General features: G+C 36.3%; 1 protein-coding gene across 1 annotated transcript in view; it reads right to left on the bottom strand.

Moving 5' to 3' along the window:
- C6 (complement C6) overlaps positions 1 to 13,918 on the bottom strand; it is a 121,122-nt gene that overhangs the window by 20,897 nt on the left and 86,307 nt on the right. Inside the window, exons 8-9 of the mRNA XM_003810976.5 lie at positions 13,456 to 13,696; positions 9,210 to 9,332 (exon numbers count right to left, since the gene is read on the bottom strand). Of these exons, the coding sequence (XP_003811024.4) occupies positions 9,210 to 9,332; positions 13,456 to 13,696 (364 nt within the window). The remainder of the gene's footprint in view (positions 1 to 9,209; positions 9,333 to 13,455; positions 13,697 to 13,918) is intronic.

Raw genomic sequence — 13,918 nt, 5'->3', positions numbered from 1 at the left:
GGTAAGGGTTATCTGTGAGGGGCATGGGATCCTGAAGAAAGAGTAAGTCTGTTTACTGTTCCATTAGCTTACTCTCACAAGTGAACAAGTGCCTTAAAAGGATTCCAGAAAGAAAATGCAGATTGAAGATAATGCCAATAATGCAAACAAAAGAAAAGAAAAACTAGTAAAAGACAGAATGAATATTTCTACTTATACAATCTTCTCAGAAGCCGCATCGTAAGATGAACACCAAAGCTGACCAAAAGCATGTCAAAAATTTCAAGAAACTTTTGTAATATATGGATTTATCAATGAACTTTTTTTTTTTTTTTGAGACAGAGGTCTCGCTCTGCTGCCTAGGCTGGAATGCATTGGCGCGATCTTAGCTCACTGCAGCTTCTGCCTCCTGGGTTCAAGTGATTCTCCTGCCTCAGCCTCCCAAGTAGATGGGATTACAGGCATGCGCCACCAGGCCCAGCTAATTTTCGTATTTTTAGTAGAGATAGGGTTTCACCACGTTGGCCAGGATGGTCTTGGTCTCCTAATCTTGTGATCTGCCTGCCTTGGCCTCCCAAAGTGCTGGGATTACAGGTGTGAGCCACTGCGCCCAGCCTGAACTTTGTTTTTAAGTGTGTGCAGCCACTACTATGAGGAAGATAAAAGTTCTGTTTGTTTCATATATGCTATTTAAAAAACAATTTCCATTTTTTACATTTGCATATTTTAATGCACATTTTTGAATAATACATTTCTACAATTCTTTAGTAAAAATGTATAAATTAGTGATATATCCTCAAAAAATTTTAAAAATGATATAATTACAGATTTGAGAAGTCTGAAGTCCAATGATTTAACTGAAATAGCTCAGGGTTAGAAATAGGCAAATCTATGTTCTTGTGTGTGTTTTGCTCTTCAATGTGTCTGTGACTTTGACTTTAGGCAAATTGTCATCAATAATTTGTTGAGAATCTTCTATATGTCAGGCCCAGATAAATATAAAATATCGTGTTAAGAACTCAGACTCTCAGTGAGTATATGGAATAGGTATATAAATATGCTAGCAAGACTATGGAGAAATAAACAAGGATGGAAAAGAAGAAAGGAAGGAAGGTAGAAAGGGGGGAGGGAGGGAGAGAGGGAGGGAAAATGGAAGAAAAGAAAAGAAATTAAAAAGACCAATAAAATAGTTTTTGCTGAGTATTACTCAATGGTAAAAACAATGAACAATTACTGAGTTAGGAAAATGAAATAATTCTGTCATCTTTGGCAATTAGGGAGGATGGCGCTCTGAAGGAAGACTGACATGTTCCTGGAAGGAAAGGTGAGACCGATTAGGGAGATCATGGCCCTAATATTAGGGAGACAATGGCCTTCTAAGCATGGGCACACCATGGGCAAGGACCTGGAGTCAGGGCCGTTGTGCCATGCTCTGGAGACAGCACATATAGGCATGAGTTTGAGTTGAAATGGAAGGTCCAGGGAGGGGGAAGAACAGCAGAAATGAGAGAGTCTGGATGTAAAGCCAAGGAAATTAGACTTCATTCTGCAGGTTTAGAAACAATTGCATTCCCTAGAAACAATGAAAGGTTTTGAGGTGGGGATTTAAAATGATTCAGGAATATTAGCAGTATTGTGTCATCTGGGTAGCAATGGGTAATTGAAAAGCCAGCTTGGAGCCTATTGCAATGGTCTCTAACTTTGCAATGTCCTCTTGTTCCTACAGGCTGAAAATTGGGGTCCATATGTGATATTTTCTCATGTCAATTCCTCTACATTAACTCAGTTTCCTAAGTTGCCCTGATTCCAGTCTAGTATTTTCTTATATTTTAAGTAAATTTTTATACTGAAGTATAATATTGACACAGAAATGTACATAAATCATTAAGCATACAGCTCAATTAATTTGTAAAAAGTGAGCACACCCTTATAATCACTGCCCACGCCTGGAAATAGAACTCTAGCAACACCCGAAAGCCTCCTTCATGCTTTTATCCAGTCATTATTCCATCCCCAAATGCAAACGCCAATTGTATTATTATTGCTATAGATTAGCTTTGCATATTTTTAACTTTATATGTAAGGTTATAAAACATGTACTCTTTTGTGCCTGGTTTCTTTTGCTCAGTTTTATGTTTGTGGCATTCATCTATCTTGTTTGTAGTAGTAGTTAATTCATATCATAATTTGCTCATTTTACTCTTGATAGACATTTGAGTTGTATCCAATAAATGAACAATGTGGCTTTTCTTATTTTTGCTCCGTGTGTGCATATTTTTGTTGGTGCATACCTATTAGTAGAGTTTCTAAGTCATAAATATGTGTGCGTGCATTTATGTTTCACTTTAGTAGATATTGCCAAATAGTTTCCAAAATGGTATTACCAATTTATACTCCTACCAGCAGTGTATGGCAGGTTGTGAAGTTCTACTGCCAATACTTGTTAATTTACATTTTTTCATCATTTGCATGAGGTGGTATTTTATGGTTTTAATTTTATCCTTTTGATTCCCAGTTATCTTTATCATCTTTTCATGTTTATTGCTTTTTAAAATATGTTCTTTTGTGACGTGCTTATTCTATATTTTTGCTTATTTTACAATTTCAACTACAATTTTCCTATATTATATGTCTTTACTACATGTCACTTGTGCAACTACAAAATAATTATAGCAGACATGTATTGAATATTTAGTATAGCCTAGGCTTTGTCCTCATCAATTTATATGGATTGTTTATTTAATTCTCACAATAAGCATAAGTAAATACTATTATTATTTTTATTTTACTTACAAGAAGAAAGATTAAACTCTTGATGTTGATTACATAGCCAATCAACAGTGGAGCCAACACTTGAATATAATCTAGCCTGAAAATTTAGGCGATATGCAATGAACTTAATACATCACCGCATGAAATAATTTCTATAAATAACATTTTACTTTCCTACTTGGTAATTTTTACTGCTTTCCCACTGAATCAATCCAGTAAAGTGTTCTGCTCAATAGTAAGTCTGTGAATTTCTTGGCAAGGTATTTTAGGGGAAAACTGCATAGTATATCAGCTTCTTAAAAAATCACAATGTTCTTTATAATTTTAAAAGCTGAGAATTTCTCTTAAACACTGTTACACTCAAAGTTTTTCAATTTAAAGATGGAACTCCCTTTTCACATGCAGCACCTAGTAACATTCTGTAGATGATATGTGGGATAGTGACAATATTTAATAGGATTAAGTCTAATTATTTTAGTAAGGCATACAAGCTCTGTTTTGTATGGACTAAACCTACCTTGTCAGCTTTATTTCACAAATTTATGCTCAAGCTAAATAGAAATACTCATTTATTCATTTACACATTCATTCTTTTCCTCTCTATGCCTCTGTGTCCTCATCTATAAAATGGGGGTAATAATTGTACCAGTCTCATGGGGTTGTTGTGAGAATTAGAAGTTAACACACACAGAACACTTAGGACAGTGCCTGGAGCATAGCAAGAGTTCAATAAATGTTAATTACCCATTCATTTATTCTTTCAAGCATTCATGTGTTCAATGAGCACATCTATTAAACATTTATAATGTGCTAAACATGGTACGAAGTATTGAGGACATAAAGACCGTGTCACTGTCCTGAATTTGCATACTGTGGAGGAAATAGAAAGTAAACATAATACAGTGTGATGAGTGCTATGATGTTGTGAATGCAGGTTGCAGTGAGTACGTCTAGGAGGGCACCTAACCTTAATTATGAACAACAATAGAGATGGTAATCAGGTAAGACTTCTTGGACTGTCTGCTAAAAATTTCAATTTTGAAATTTTTCAATTTTGAAATTACAATTTAAAGATTTTGTTACTTCAAAATAGCTATTACATCTTCAGCATATTAAACACTTAAGCAATGCAGAAAAGCACAATAGTTATTCCCCTTGTTGTTTAGTCTTAGTTTTATACAGTAAATGAATCCAGTTCTCATTGCTTCATCTTTGCTCACTGTTTCTCTACTCCTGGGCTCTATATTTATCTGTTGGATTAATGTTTTAATATTAATTTTTTATGTGTTTTTATATTTTCTTTATCTCTATTATTTCTCTCATAATTGAAGCTGAATCATGGGCTTTCTATATATACAGCCTCAGGCTGGAGAGAGTCAAGAGAGAAAAAGAGTAAAATTTTGTCTTTTGAGATCTCAAGTATACTTTTATAAATCTAGCAAAAATCATAGATTTGAAGGCTAGGGTTTTTAATGTCAAGGGCCAGGCTCTTGAGAGAGACAAAGAATTCTTGAGTTCTTAATGCTTGAACTAAAATATCAAGAGCCACACATTTTAGGATTCAGAATCACAGAATTTACAACATCAACCACAGAATGATAAAAAATGTATACAATAGTCATTTTCCTTCTCAAAAGTAGGAAAGATTTTGAGCAGCTGGGAGAATGGGGGAATATTGCACATGTGGTAACTAAAATATAGACTTGATGGATTCCTTAGTGCAGGCCTAAGATTCTACCACTTTGGGGAAAATCTTGGAAATAATAGTTTGACAAGTAGAAGTTTGATAGAAGCTCATAAGAGGCTCTTCAATAAGTTAATGGAAAATGTGTATTATGAAAAAAATGCATAGCTTTCAAATTTTTTTGCACAAAAATAAACTCATACTAACTTATCATAACATAGCTGAATAGGATCAAGTTTGAGGCACAAAGAGGGATAAGACATCAGTTTGAAAAGAGTCCCTATCAAAGCAACTTGAAATTTGCTAAAATAGAAGTAAGACCAAACATCAAATTTATGGTAAAGCTTGGCAGGAAGAATGGTGAAATCACTGATGCCTTAGGAAAAGTTTATGGGGACAATACTTCAAGGCAATCAGCAGTTTACAGATTCATAACTCATTGTAGGAAGGGAAGAAATAATGTTGAAGAGAAAACTCCTAGCAGTAGACCATCTACATGAATTTGTGAGGAAAAAATTTACCTTATTCCTGCCCTAATTGAAGAGGACTGATGATTAACAGGGGGAACAAGAGCCAACACTGTAGAAATCTTAATTAGTTCAGTTTACACAATCATAACTGAAAAATTAAAGATGAGCAAACTTTCCACTCAATAGCTGCCAAAACTACTGTGTCCAGATCAGCTGCAGACAAGAGCAGAGCTTTCAATAAAAATTTTAAACATGTAGGATCAGATCCTGAAGCACTTTTAAAAAAGAAATGTACACAGGAGATGAAAAATGGATTTACTAGTATGGTCCTGAAGACAAAGCACAATCAAAGTAATGGCTACCAAGAGGTGGAAGTGGGCCAGCCAAAGCAAAAATGGCCTAGTCAAGAACAAAGGTCTTGGAAATGGTTTTGTGGGATGCTCGAGGCATTTTGCTTGTTGATTTTCTGGAGGGTCAAAGAATAATAACATCTTCTTATGAGAGTGTTTTGAGACAGCCAAACTTTTAGCAGAAAAATGCCCAGGAAAGCTTTACCAGAGACACCTTCTCTATTGTGACGATGCTCCTACTCATTCCCCTAATCAAACAAGGGCAATTTTTTAGATGAGAAGTTATTAGATATTCACCTTACAGTCTTTCTTTGACTCCTTCTGACTTCTTTTGTTTTCTAATCTTAAAAATGTCTTTAAAGGGCACCCTTTTTTACAGTTATTAATGTGAAGAAGATTGCATTGACACAGTTAAAGTCCTAGGACCCTCAGTTCCTTACGGATGGACTAAATGGCTGGCATCATCGCTAACAAATGTGTCAACTTGATGAAACTTATGTTGATAAATAAAGTTTATATTTTCTATTTTTATCTTTTACTTCCAGTTCCCTGTGAACTTTTTGAAGTCCTCTCATGTACATTTAATCTTCTCAAGTAGTAGGAAGGGAATGGCAAGCCTTGTAGAGAATCTTTTGTATCCAACATGGCACCCAAGCAAGTAGTTCCTTAGTAGTTTCAAGGCCCTCACATTTCACTGTGATGTACAGAAAACAGGCAGGGGTTCCCTAAAGCCTGAAGAAGTTGAGAAAGTCTTGAGAAAGAGTGGTAGACAAAAGATGGCCTGGCCTTTTTGTGAGGAAGATGCAAAGGATATGGATCTAGTAACCAAAAGCCAAGGCAGGACCATCAACATTGGCAATAGGTGCCAGTGCATGATTGTGAGAACCAGAGGAAGCAAATGACCTATCAGATGAGGCTAGCCAAGGCAAAGAGAAACATGCTAACAAAGGTCTCATTCTCCCTGTGACTCTAGGATACTATCTGGCCACCCTTCCCCAACACATATGCATATGCATATGCATGTGCATGCGTGCATACACACATACGCACACACACACAGGCACACACACACACGCACTCTTAAATTATCCCTGACAAGCAGCAAAGGAGAAAGGTGAGGGAATCCTGAGTTTGACTGAAAATTGAAAACTGAAACCCAGAACGGCTGGGTTACATTACACTGGCAATTTTATACTTTTTACCACTTAGAAGAAATAGGAATTTGAGAGTATATTAGTTCATTCTTTCATTGCAATAAAGAACTACCTGAGACCGGGTAATTTATAAAGAAAAGAGGTTTAATTGGGTCACCGTTCCACAGGCTGTACAGGAAGCCTGGCAGGGGAGGCCTCGGGAAACTTGCAATCATGGCATAAGGTGAAGAGGAAGGAGTCACGTCCTACATGACTGGAGTGGTAGGAGGAGGGTGAAGGGGAAAGTGCTGCATACTTTTAAACAATCAGATCTCATAAGAACTCACTATCACGAGAACAGCAGGGAGGAATTCTGCCCCAATGATCCAGTCACCTCCCACCAGACCCCTCCTCCAACATTGGGGATTACAATTCTAAATGAGATATGGGAAGGGATACAAATCCAAACCATATCAGAAAGCTATGTTAAGTTCCATTAAAATATCCTAGCTTTGAACATCTGAATTATTCCAATTGGTTTTTCATTCATGTCTTTGTTGCATAGATTTTATAGTTGAGTAGTTTTTTTCCAGTAGGACTTAATACTGTATTTCTAGAATTTGTCTTGAAGTTGCATATTTGAACAATATTTCCCTGTATATAATCAAGAAAAAATTCTTCCTTTATTTCAGAGACATATTTTTATATAGCATTTTTTAAAAATACAGTTTTTCTATTTCATTTACTGAGATCTCTTTTTCACGGATACTAATTTTCACATATTAAATTACATTTGTCATTCCATTTCCATCAAATTTTCTTTAATAATATCTAAATGTTTTTCCATGTTGAGATTACTTGATATCTTTCTTGTATGTGATTAATTTTATTAATTTTATTTTTAAAGAATTATATTTTGTCCTTGCATTGTATAATTTATTCATAATTATAATGATTATGTTTCTCAATGTTTGTTTTTGTACCTTAGCTTTGAAATCTGTTTTAATTAATTCTTGTATTTAATCTGTCTATCTCTGAGTTCTTGATTTATTGAACTCATATTCTTATTAAATTATTCTACTACATGATAAACTGATATAGAATCTGTATTCATATTTTGGTTAATATTACCAGATTATTTGCTTTGCATGCTATATGCCTTTGTGCCCTCTTTTTCTTCTTTGCTATAAGGAGTGTGCAGTTGTCAAGCCAGTTCTTCTCATTTTGCTTATGCATAACACAGTCATGTGTATGTAGACCATCTACCTGTTCTGATATCATATTTAAAATTATCTATTTATTATTATAGTAAATATTATATTTTATTTGTTTCTTGTCTGTCTTCTCCATGAGAAGGTAAGCTTCAAATTTGGGAATGTCTGTGATTCTGCTTCCCTTTATTCTAAGTAGTCAAGCAAAATAAGGAAACAGAATTTTACAGAGAGGAAGGAGTTATTTATAATGGCAAGGCATAGGAGAGAGCATGACTTGTTTAGGAGGCTGTATAAAGTTTAGCTGTGCAGAGAAGGACAGGAACTTATGCTTAAGGCCATGTGAAACCTGACGTGTTCTAAGTATGAAGGTTTCATGAATAAGATTTTCCATAGAGAAGATTCCTCTCAATAAAATGTGTAGAGTAGACTGGAATAAAACAGACTACAAGCAGGAAGACCACTTAGGGGGCTTCTAAGATAATCCAGGTTGGAAATACTGAATGGAAAGTTTGCCTTCCATTGAAGGTTTTATATCCATGGAAATAAAAAGAGGAAGACAACTTGCAGAGACATTCAGGGGGTAGAATGAATTGTGCATGGTTACTTATTAGATATAGAAAGAGGGTAGAATCAAGGACAGCAGCCAGGTTTCTGGTTTGGCTGATTTAGTTGACGGTGATGCCATCATCAAGGCTGGGACTGCTGAAGGAGAGGAAAGGTGAAAGGAGCCAACCACTGCTGGTCACTCTGCAAGGCTCCTTATAAACACCATGTCACTTAGTCTTCACAACAGTCCTACTGGGCTATAATGTAAAGGCTATGCTATTAGATATGAGTGAGAACCAACAGCAGCAGGGAGAGAATATGTGAAGCATTGTAGCCTATAGACTTTCCGGTAGAGATGTTTAGTGGACAGTAGATGTCTGGAGTTCAGAAGGGATGTCTGGGTTGGGGATTGGGATAGAAAAGTGAAAGCCTATTGGGATTGGGGATTGGGATAGAAGAGTGAAAGCAGTGGCTAAAATTGGGAAGGAGTTAAGATCATTCTGCAAAACATAACTTGTATCTTCTTTTTTCCGTATTTTTTTGCCTGGATTTTCTTTCTCACTCTTTCCATTTGCCAAAGTCTTCAGCCATTTTTAATGCATGGCCCCAAAATAATTCTTTTCACAAAATCTGATGTATTTCAATCCCAGGATTTTCTTCTGCCCATAGTCCTTTATAGCCTTTTAGAAACTATACCTCTCTTAGACCCTTGTCAGTCTGTATTTTTAATGGACGTTTATATGTTCTTTACTTTGTAAGGTCCTGGTTCACAGCCATATGCACTTCACAATGCCTAATATTGAGTTCTGTCCATGAGCAAAATCAATAAATTATTCATTAAACAGCCTAAGTATGAGATAAAGAAAACCTTAACAACTTCCTTTTTTAGGTAATGCTAATGCTATTTTATTTGTATCCCCTGTTCCAACACACAGGGTTCTGAGGAAGAGAAATGAAATAAATGAAAAGCTAAAAATAGCACAGTCACATCCAATATGGTCTATAAATGACAGCCAGGCTCAGGGCACACTGGATAAGCTGCTAAGAGAGAGTACTGTTACCTTCATGTTTCTCTGACAGCTTGTTGGTGGTGCACCTATGTTCCACTTTTGTTTTCTTAACAAATAAAACGCGTTTCTTTGTTTCAATCCTGACACAGTGTTTGGCTTCTTCCTCGGTTAAACCTAGGAGATGAAGTACAAACAGAAACCACTGAGAATGCACCATTGACAATTCAAAGAGGAACATGGTGCTCTGGTCACTTCGGATCTACAGATACTTTATATTAGCCCCTCTCTTCCCCAGTCCCCATAAACTTAAGTGACAGCTCAAGTTAGCTTTACCTATAGATTCAATCCTGCATGGGCCCAGAGATGGTCCTGAACAGGAGTCCCATGAGTGCCCATCATCTCCCCTTTCAGCACTGATCCTCAGAAGCACATATGAGCCATTTTGGCCCTTCCCATGGGGATGGTGATGTCCTGTCCTTGTTGCCTGCCACTTGTTGCCACTTAACACAATGGAGCTTTAAGCTCTCCCTTTCTATTGGCCACTGCACTGTGTAGCCCTGCAAATCAAAAGATTATGACGTGCTCTGATCTGTTCTCTACTCTAAGACCTACTTTCTGGGCCACTGCTGATTCTGTGAGACCTGAGTCCACTTCAATTGCTTCCCTGTTTGTCACCTAAAATGCAAATCTTCTTGGCCATGCTTCTTCCGTGAACACTCATTCTCATACCTCTCTGGGCTTCTTCTCCTTAATTCACCTGCTCACTCAGCCCCTACCTCCAAATCCTTTTTATTGTAATCTCAGAAATTCTGACTTCCTGACCTATGAATTATTTTCAGGCTCCTCCTTGGCTATTCTATCTCTCCATGTTAATTCAAGCCTGTACTTGATACTGTTTCCACTGTCATCTCCAGCAGAAGTTCAAAAGGCCATATTCTTACCCCATTCATGTATGGGAATTGGGAATGATATCTTCCTAGTTTCTCACTGCTGCTTTCATTGGATGACTCCCCATGGTCTTATAACCTGCAAAAACCTTGATGCTCTGAGGCTCAGCCATCTGGTTTCAATACCTTTAGTCCTCATTATTCTCCTTTATCAAACTCTCTAGCATCATTTGTTGAAGATTTGGGCATCTGAACCACTCCCACCACAGTCCTGTGATCATTCTCAATGGCCTCAGAATCTGTGTGTTAGTGGAAGAGTGCAGGGAAACAGATGTAGTATTTTTGTAGGCTGAGTTAGTACTATCTGGGGTAACTGAGGGAAATCAACATTTTCTTTTTCTTAACAGCTTCCCCAGGCACCTGACTCACTGCTGGAAACATCAAAACTAAAATCCAGGTCTTTTGATGTTTAGTTAAAATTTGCCTTACAGAATACGAGCACATGAGAGGTAGAGCTGTTAATATAAGCTCTTAAGCACCTAAAAGCAAAGTAGGTTATCAAATACTAGTATTTGGGGTTGCAGGTCATAATAGCAGGGATGGGTGTTTTTAGAGCTTGAGGTTCTGATTAGGTGTGATATTGAAATGGAAATCTGAAGGCATAGATCGCTGAGAAATGAGGCTGGGTAGATGTGAACTGGGCCTGTCTACCTCATTTTTTGTGACAGTTTTGAAGAGATGCATTGTTATTTGGGAGTAAAAAATTCTTGGTTTGAAGCCCTCATGTTTAGTTTGCATATTCAACCCTAACAAAAAGATGGTTGTTTCAGTCTGGTTGAATAAATATAATTCATTTTTCTTCTAGTAGGATTGTTTTTATAAGTGGGTTAGTCAAATATTTAGGCCATACTACGAATGTAATGCATTTATAGTGCATGACTCCTTTTCTTAACCATTCTTTAGGCTCTTATTATTTATAAGTAATAATTAAATTGTATGTGTCCAGTTAATTAACTATAACATAATGAATTAACTATAAACTTAATTTCATTTTTGAGAGCTATAGATGAATCTTCGAAGATTTGAATGATGAATATTTTTTATGACATTGGTCATGCAGTGATTAAAATATCTGGACTTTATCAATGAATTTCTGTGCAATCCTTTTCTTCCCTGCAGTGCGTCCAGTTTTTTGCTGCTGGACCTCTATCTGTATGAACTAACAAGCTACTCGATACTGCAGTACCTCATCTCTTAAACCTGAGTGTTCCTCTGCTGTGGGGCACAGGAATGAGTATTTCAGTAATGTCTTTAGCTACCCTGATGCGTAAAAGACAGGAGGGTTAGTTGAAAATTTCACATTAGTAAGTAGTGTGGTGAATAATTTTTAACCTCCAATTCAGTGTAGAAGATGACTTCCCAACAAAAGGAGTTTAAAATTATCCTCTTGCATATTATGTTATTTTTATTGTTTGATGTTTTCACTGTGTTTATGAAACTCTTTTCACCTTGCACACTGAAGCAATGCCAACTTTTATTCAAGGTTTTAACTTGACTATGGGACATTGAACAATAGAGAAATAAATCAACGCATGCAAATAAAAGGCAATTTAATTTTGTTTTCTTTTTCTTGAGGGAAAGAAAGTACTATGAAATATTCAAGTCATTTTTCAAAAATTAACAACAGGGGATATAATTCTTATTGAATAAGGCATAGCAAAAATTAAATCTATACTTTAGTTTCGTGTTATGATGAGGTAAAGGGAGAGAGAATAGGAGGAGAGAAAAGGGAAGAGGCCAGAATATATATTTATCTAGAGAGTTGGGAAAGCCGGGTAAGCACATGAACTGGAGAATTTCATTTTCTTGAGAAGTCATTTCTGTCTGGGTGTGCTTCATTTTAACAACAATTAAAATTTTACAGATAAATTATTCCATATAAACTTATTGAATATAAGAATGTCGAATACATCTTACTGAGAGCTTGTTTGGAGGTTCTAGCAGGGGAGTGCAGCTACTCATATACCCTTGACCTAAGACCAGTCCTCCTCTGTTGGAGGTGGTCATCCTCTTTGACTGAGCATGCAGCTTTGGAGGGACACACATAAAGTGGTGAGGGAGGAAGGGGACACCCATCCAGCCAGATCAGCTGAATCAACCCTGGCAATCAAAGAAGTGACAGATGTCACAGCTAGATCATCCTCACATCCAGAATACATCTTACTGAATATATATACACACATATATATGCATATATAGACACACTGTCAATACATGCATACAGTGTATGTGTGTGTATGTATGTACTGTGTGCATGCATGTATATATGGATATGCATTGGTATTTTTTTGGAATTTCCTATCACATCCCAAACTCCTTTTCTTTCCTTCATTATATGTAACTGTCAGTCTCTACCTCTACAGAGAAAGAGATGGAATGTGAGAAGGTTTCCGTAGGAAAGTATAACTCATCACTCTTCATTTTGGTGATGGGGTTTTAACTAATAGTTGATTAAAGATTCACCCAGTTCTTAACTGACCTGATCCCTAAGCATTTAGGGGCTCTGCTCTGAATGCATGAGGATTATACTCATCAAGTGGGAAATTATTGTCTGGGCTATAGCAGAAGTGACCAGAATAATTTCATCTGAGGGTGAGACAAAACCAAGTCAAGAGCAGAGATTCCCCTAATTACTTTTGCTCAGCATTAGTGTTGATACTATTTGCAGTAGCAGAAGGCATCAAATTCACATGCAAGAGTTACTCCAGTGGAAAGGTTAACTGAAAGGAAACATAATGCATGCAGGCAGTGTGGAAAGCCTACAATAAAACAAATCTTTTGCATTTAGTTTCAGGTTTCATCGCCAGTAAGTGCTCATCTGGCCCACTCTAGCTTAGTCGCTTGTCAAGTTTCTAACTTTTCTTTCATCATATGTTTCATCTTGGCTTGTACTTAAAATTATTACAGGAAAAAATTGCTATTTAATTCGTTATAAGGTATTGCTTTATGAAATTATATCCTATAAAAATGTTATTCATAAATTATCTTTTAGAATTTAGTGCCAGTACAAAGTTGGTTTCCCTTGAGATACTGGCATGCATCTTCCTCTTTGGGTAACCACTACTGTGTAAGCTTATGATGTTCCCAGATGTTAAGAAATTTATAGACAAATATGATGCCTAAAAACACAGTGGTTAAGCATACTTGTTTTTCTTTATTTTTTGGTCTTAGTTTTCTATTTTTGTTTTATTTATTTGAATGTGTATTTTTTTATCATTCTTCGTATCATTTTGGAAATAAAGCAGGATCTAAATAAAGTCAGAGCAGAATAATTAAAATGATAGAGTAAGAGAAAAATGTATTGCATGCTATCATACCAGTTAAAAAGAGTGAGGACTGAAGAAAGTTACCTGAGTTCTTTAGTTCCTCACTGCTAAACTGATAGAGGAGGTCATACACGCCTCCCAGGGAGCCAGAGGTGAAGTAATGAGTCCCAAAGTCATCGAATATTCGGCTGTACAAAGCAGAGTTATATTCTAGAGGCAGATGGTTAAGTGCTTTCAAAAAGACATCAGAAAGGTGCAGATCTTTAGCTTTCGTTGTGAAGTTTAAGACTTTCATCACTTTATGGATCCTAATAAAACTAGAATCCTAAATGGAAGAAAGAAGTAAAAAGATGATTAAAGGTAATGAAAGTTTGAAGTACCTAGCATTTAAATGTCATTGATTTATCATTAGTTTCATTCCCACCACAGTATTACAATAATTCTCACTCTCTATTGCATGTTCTCACATACAAAATTATAATTTTCATTTTGCTTTCCAATACCAATGTCCAATGTACAAAACAGGTAAGATTATCTCAATAATGTA

The sequence above is a fragment of the Pan paniscus genome, chromosome 4, assembly GCF_029289425.2.
Source record: "Pan paniscus chromosome 4, NHGRI_mPanPan1-v2.0_pri, whole genome shotgun sequence".
In the NCBI taxonomy this organism is placed as follows: Eukaryota; Metazoa; Chordata; class Mammalia; order Primates; family Hominidae; genus Pan; species Pan paniscus.
This window is presented reverse-complemented; position numbering and strand designations above follow the sequence as displayed.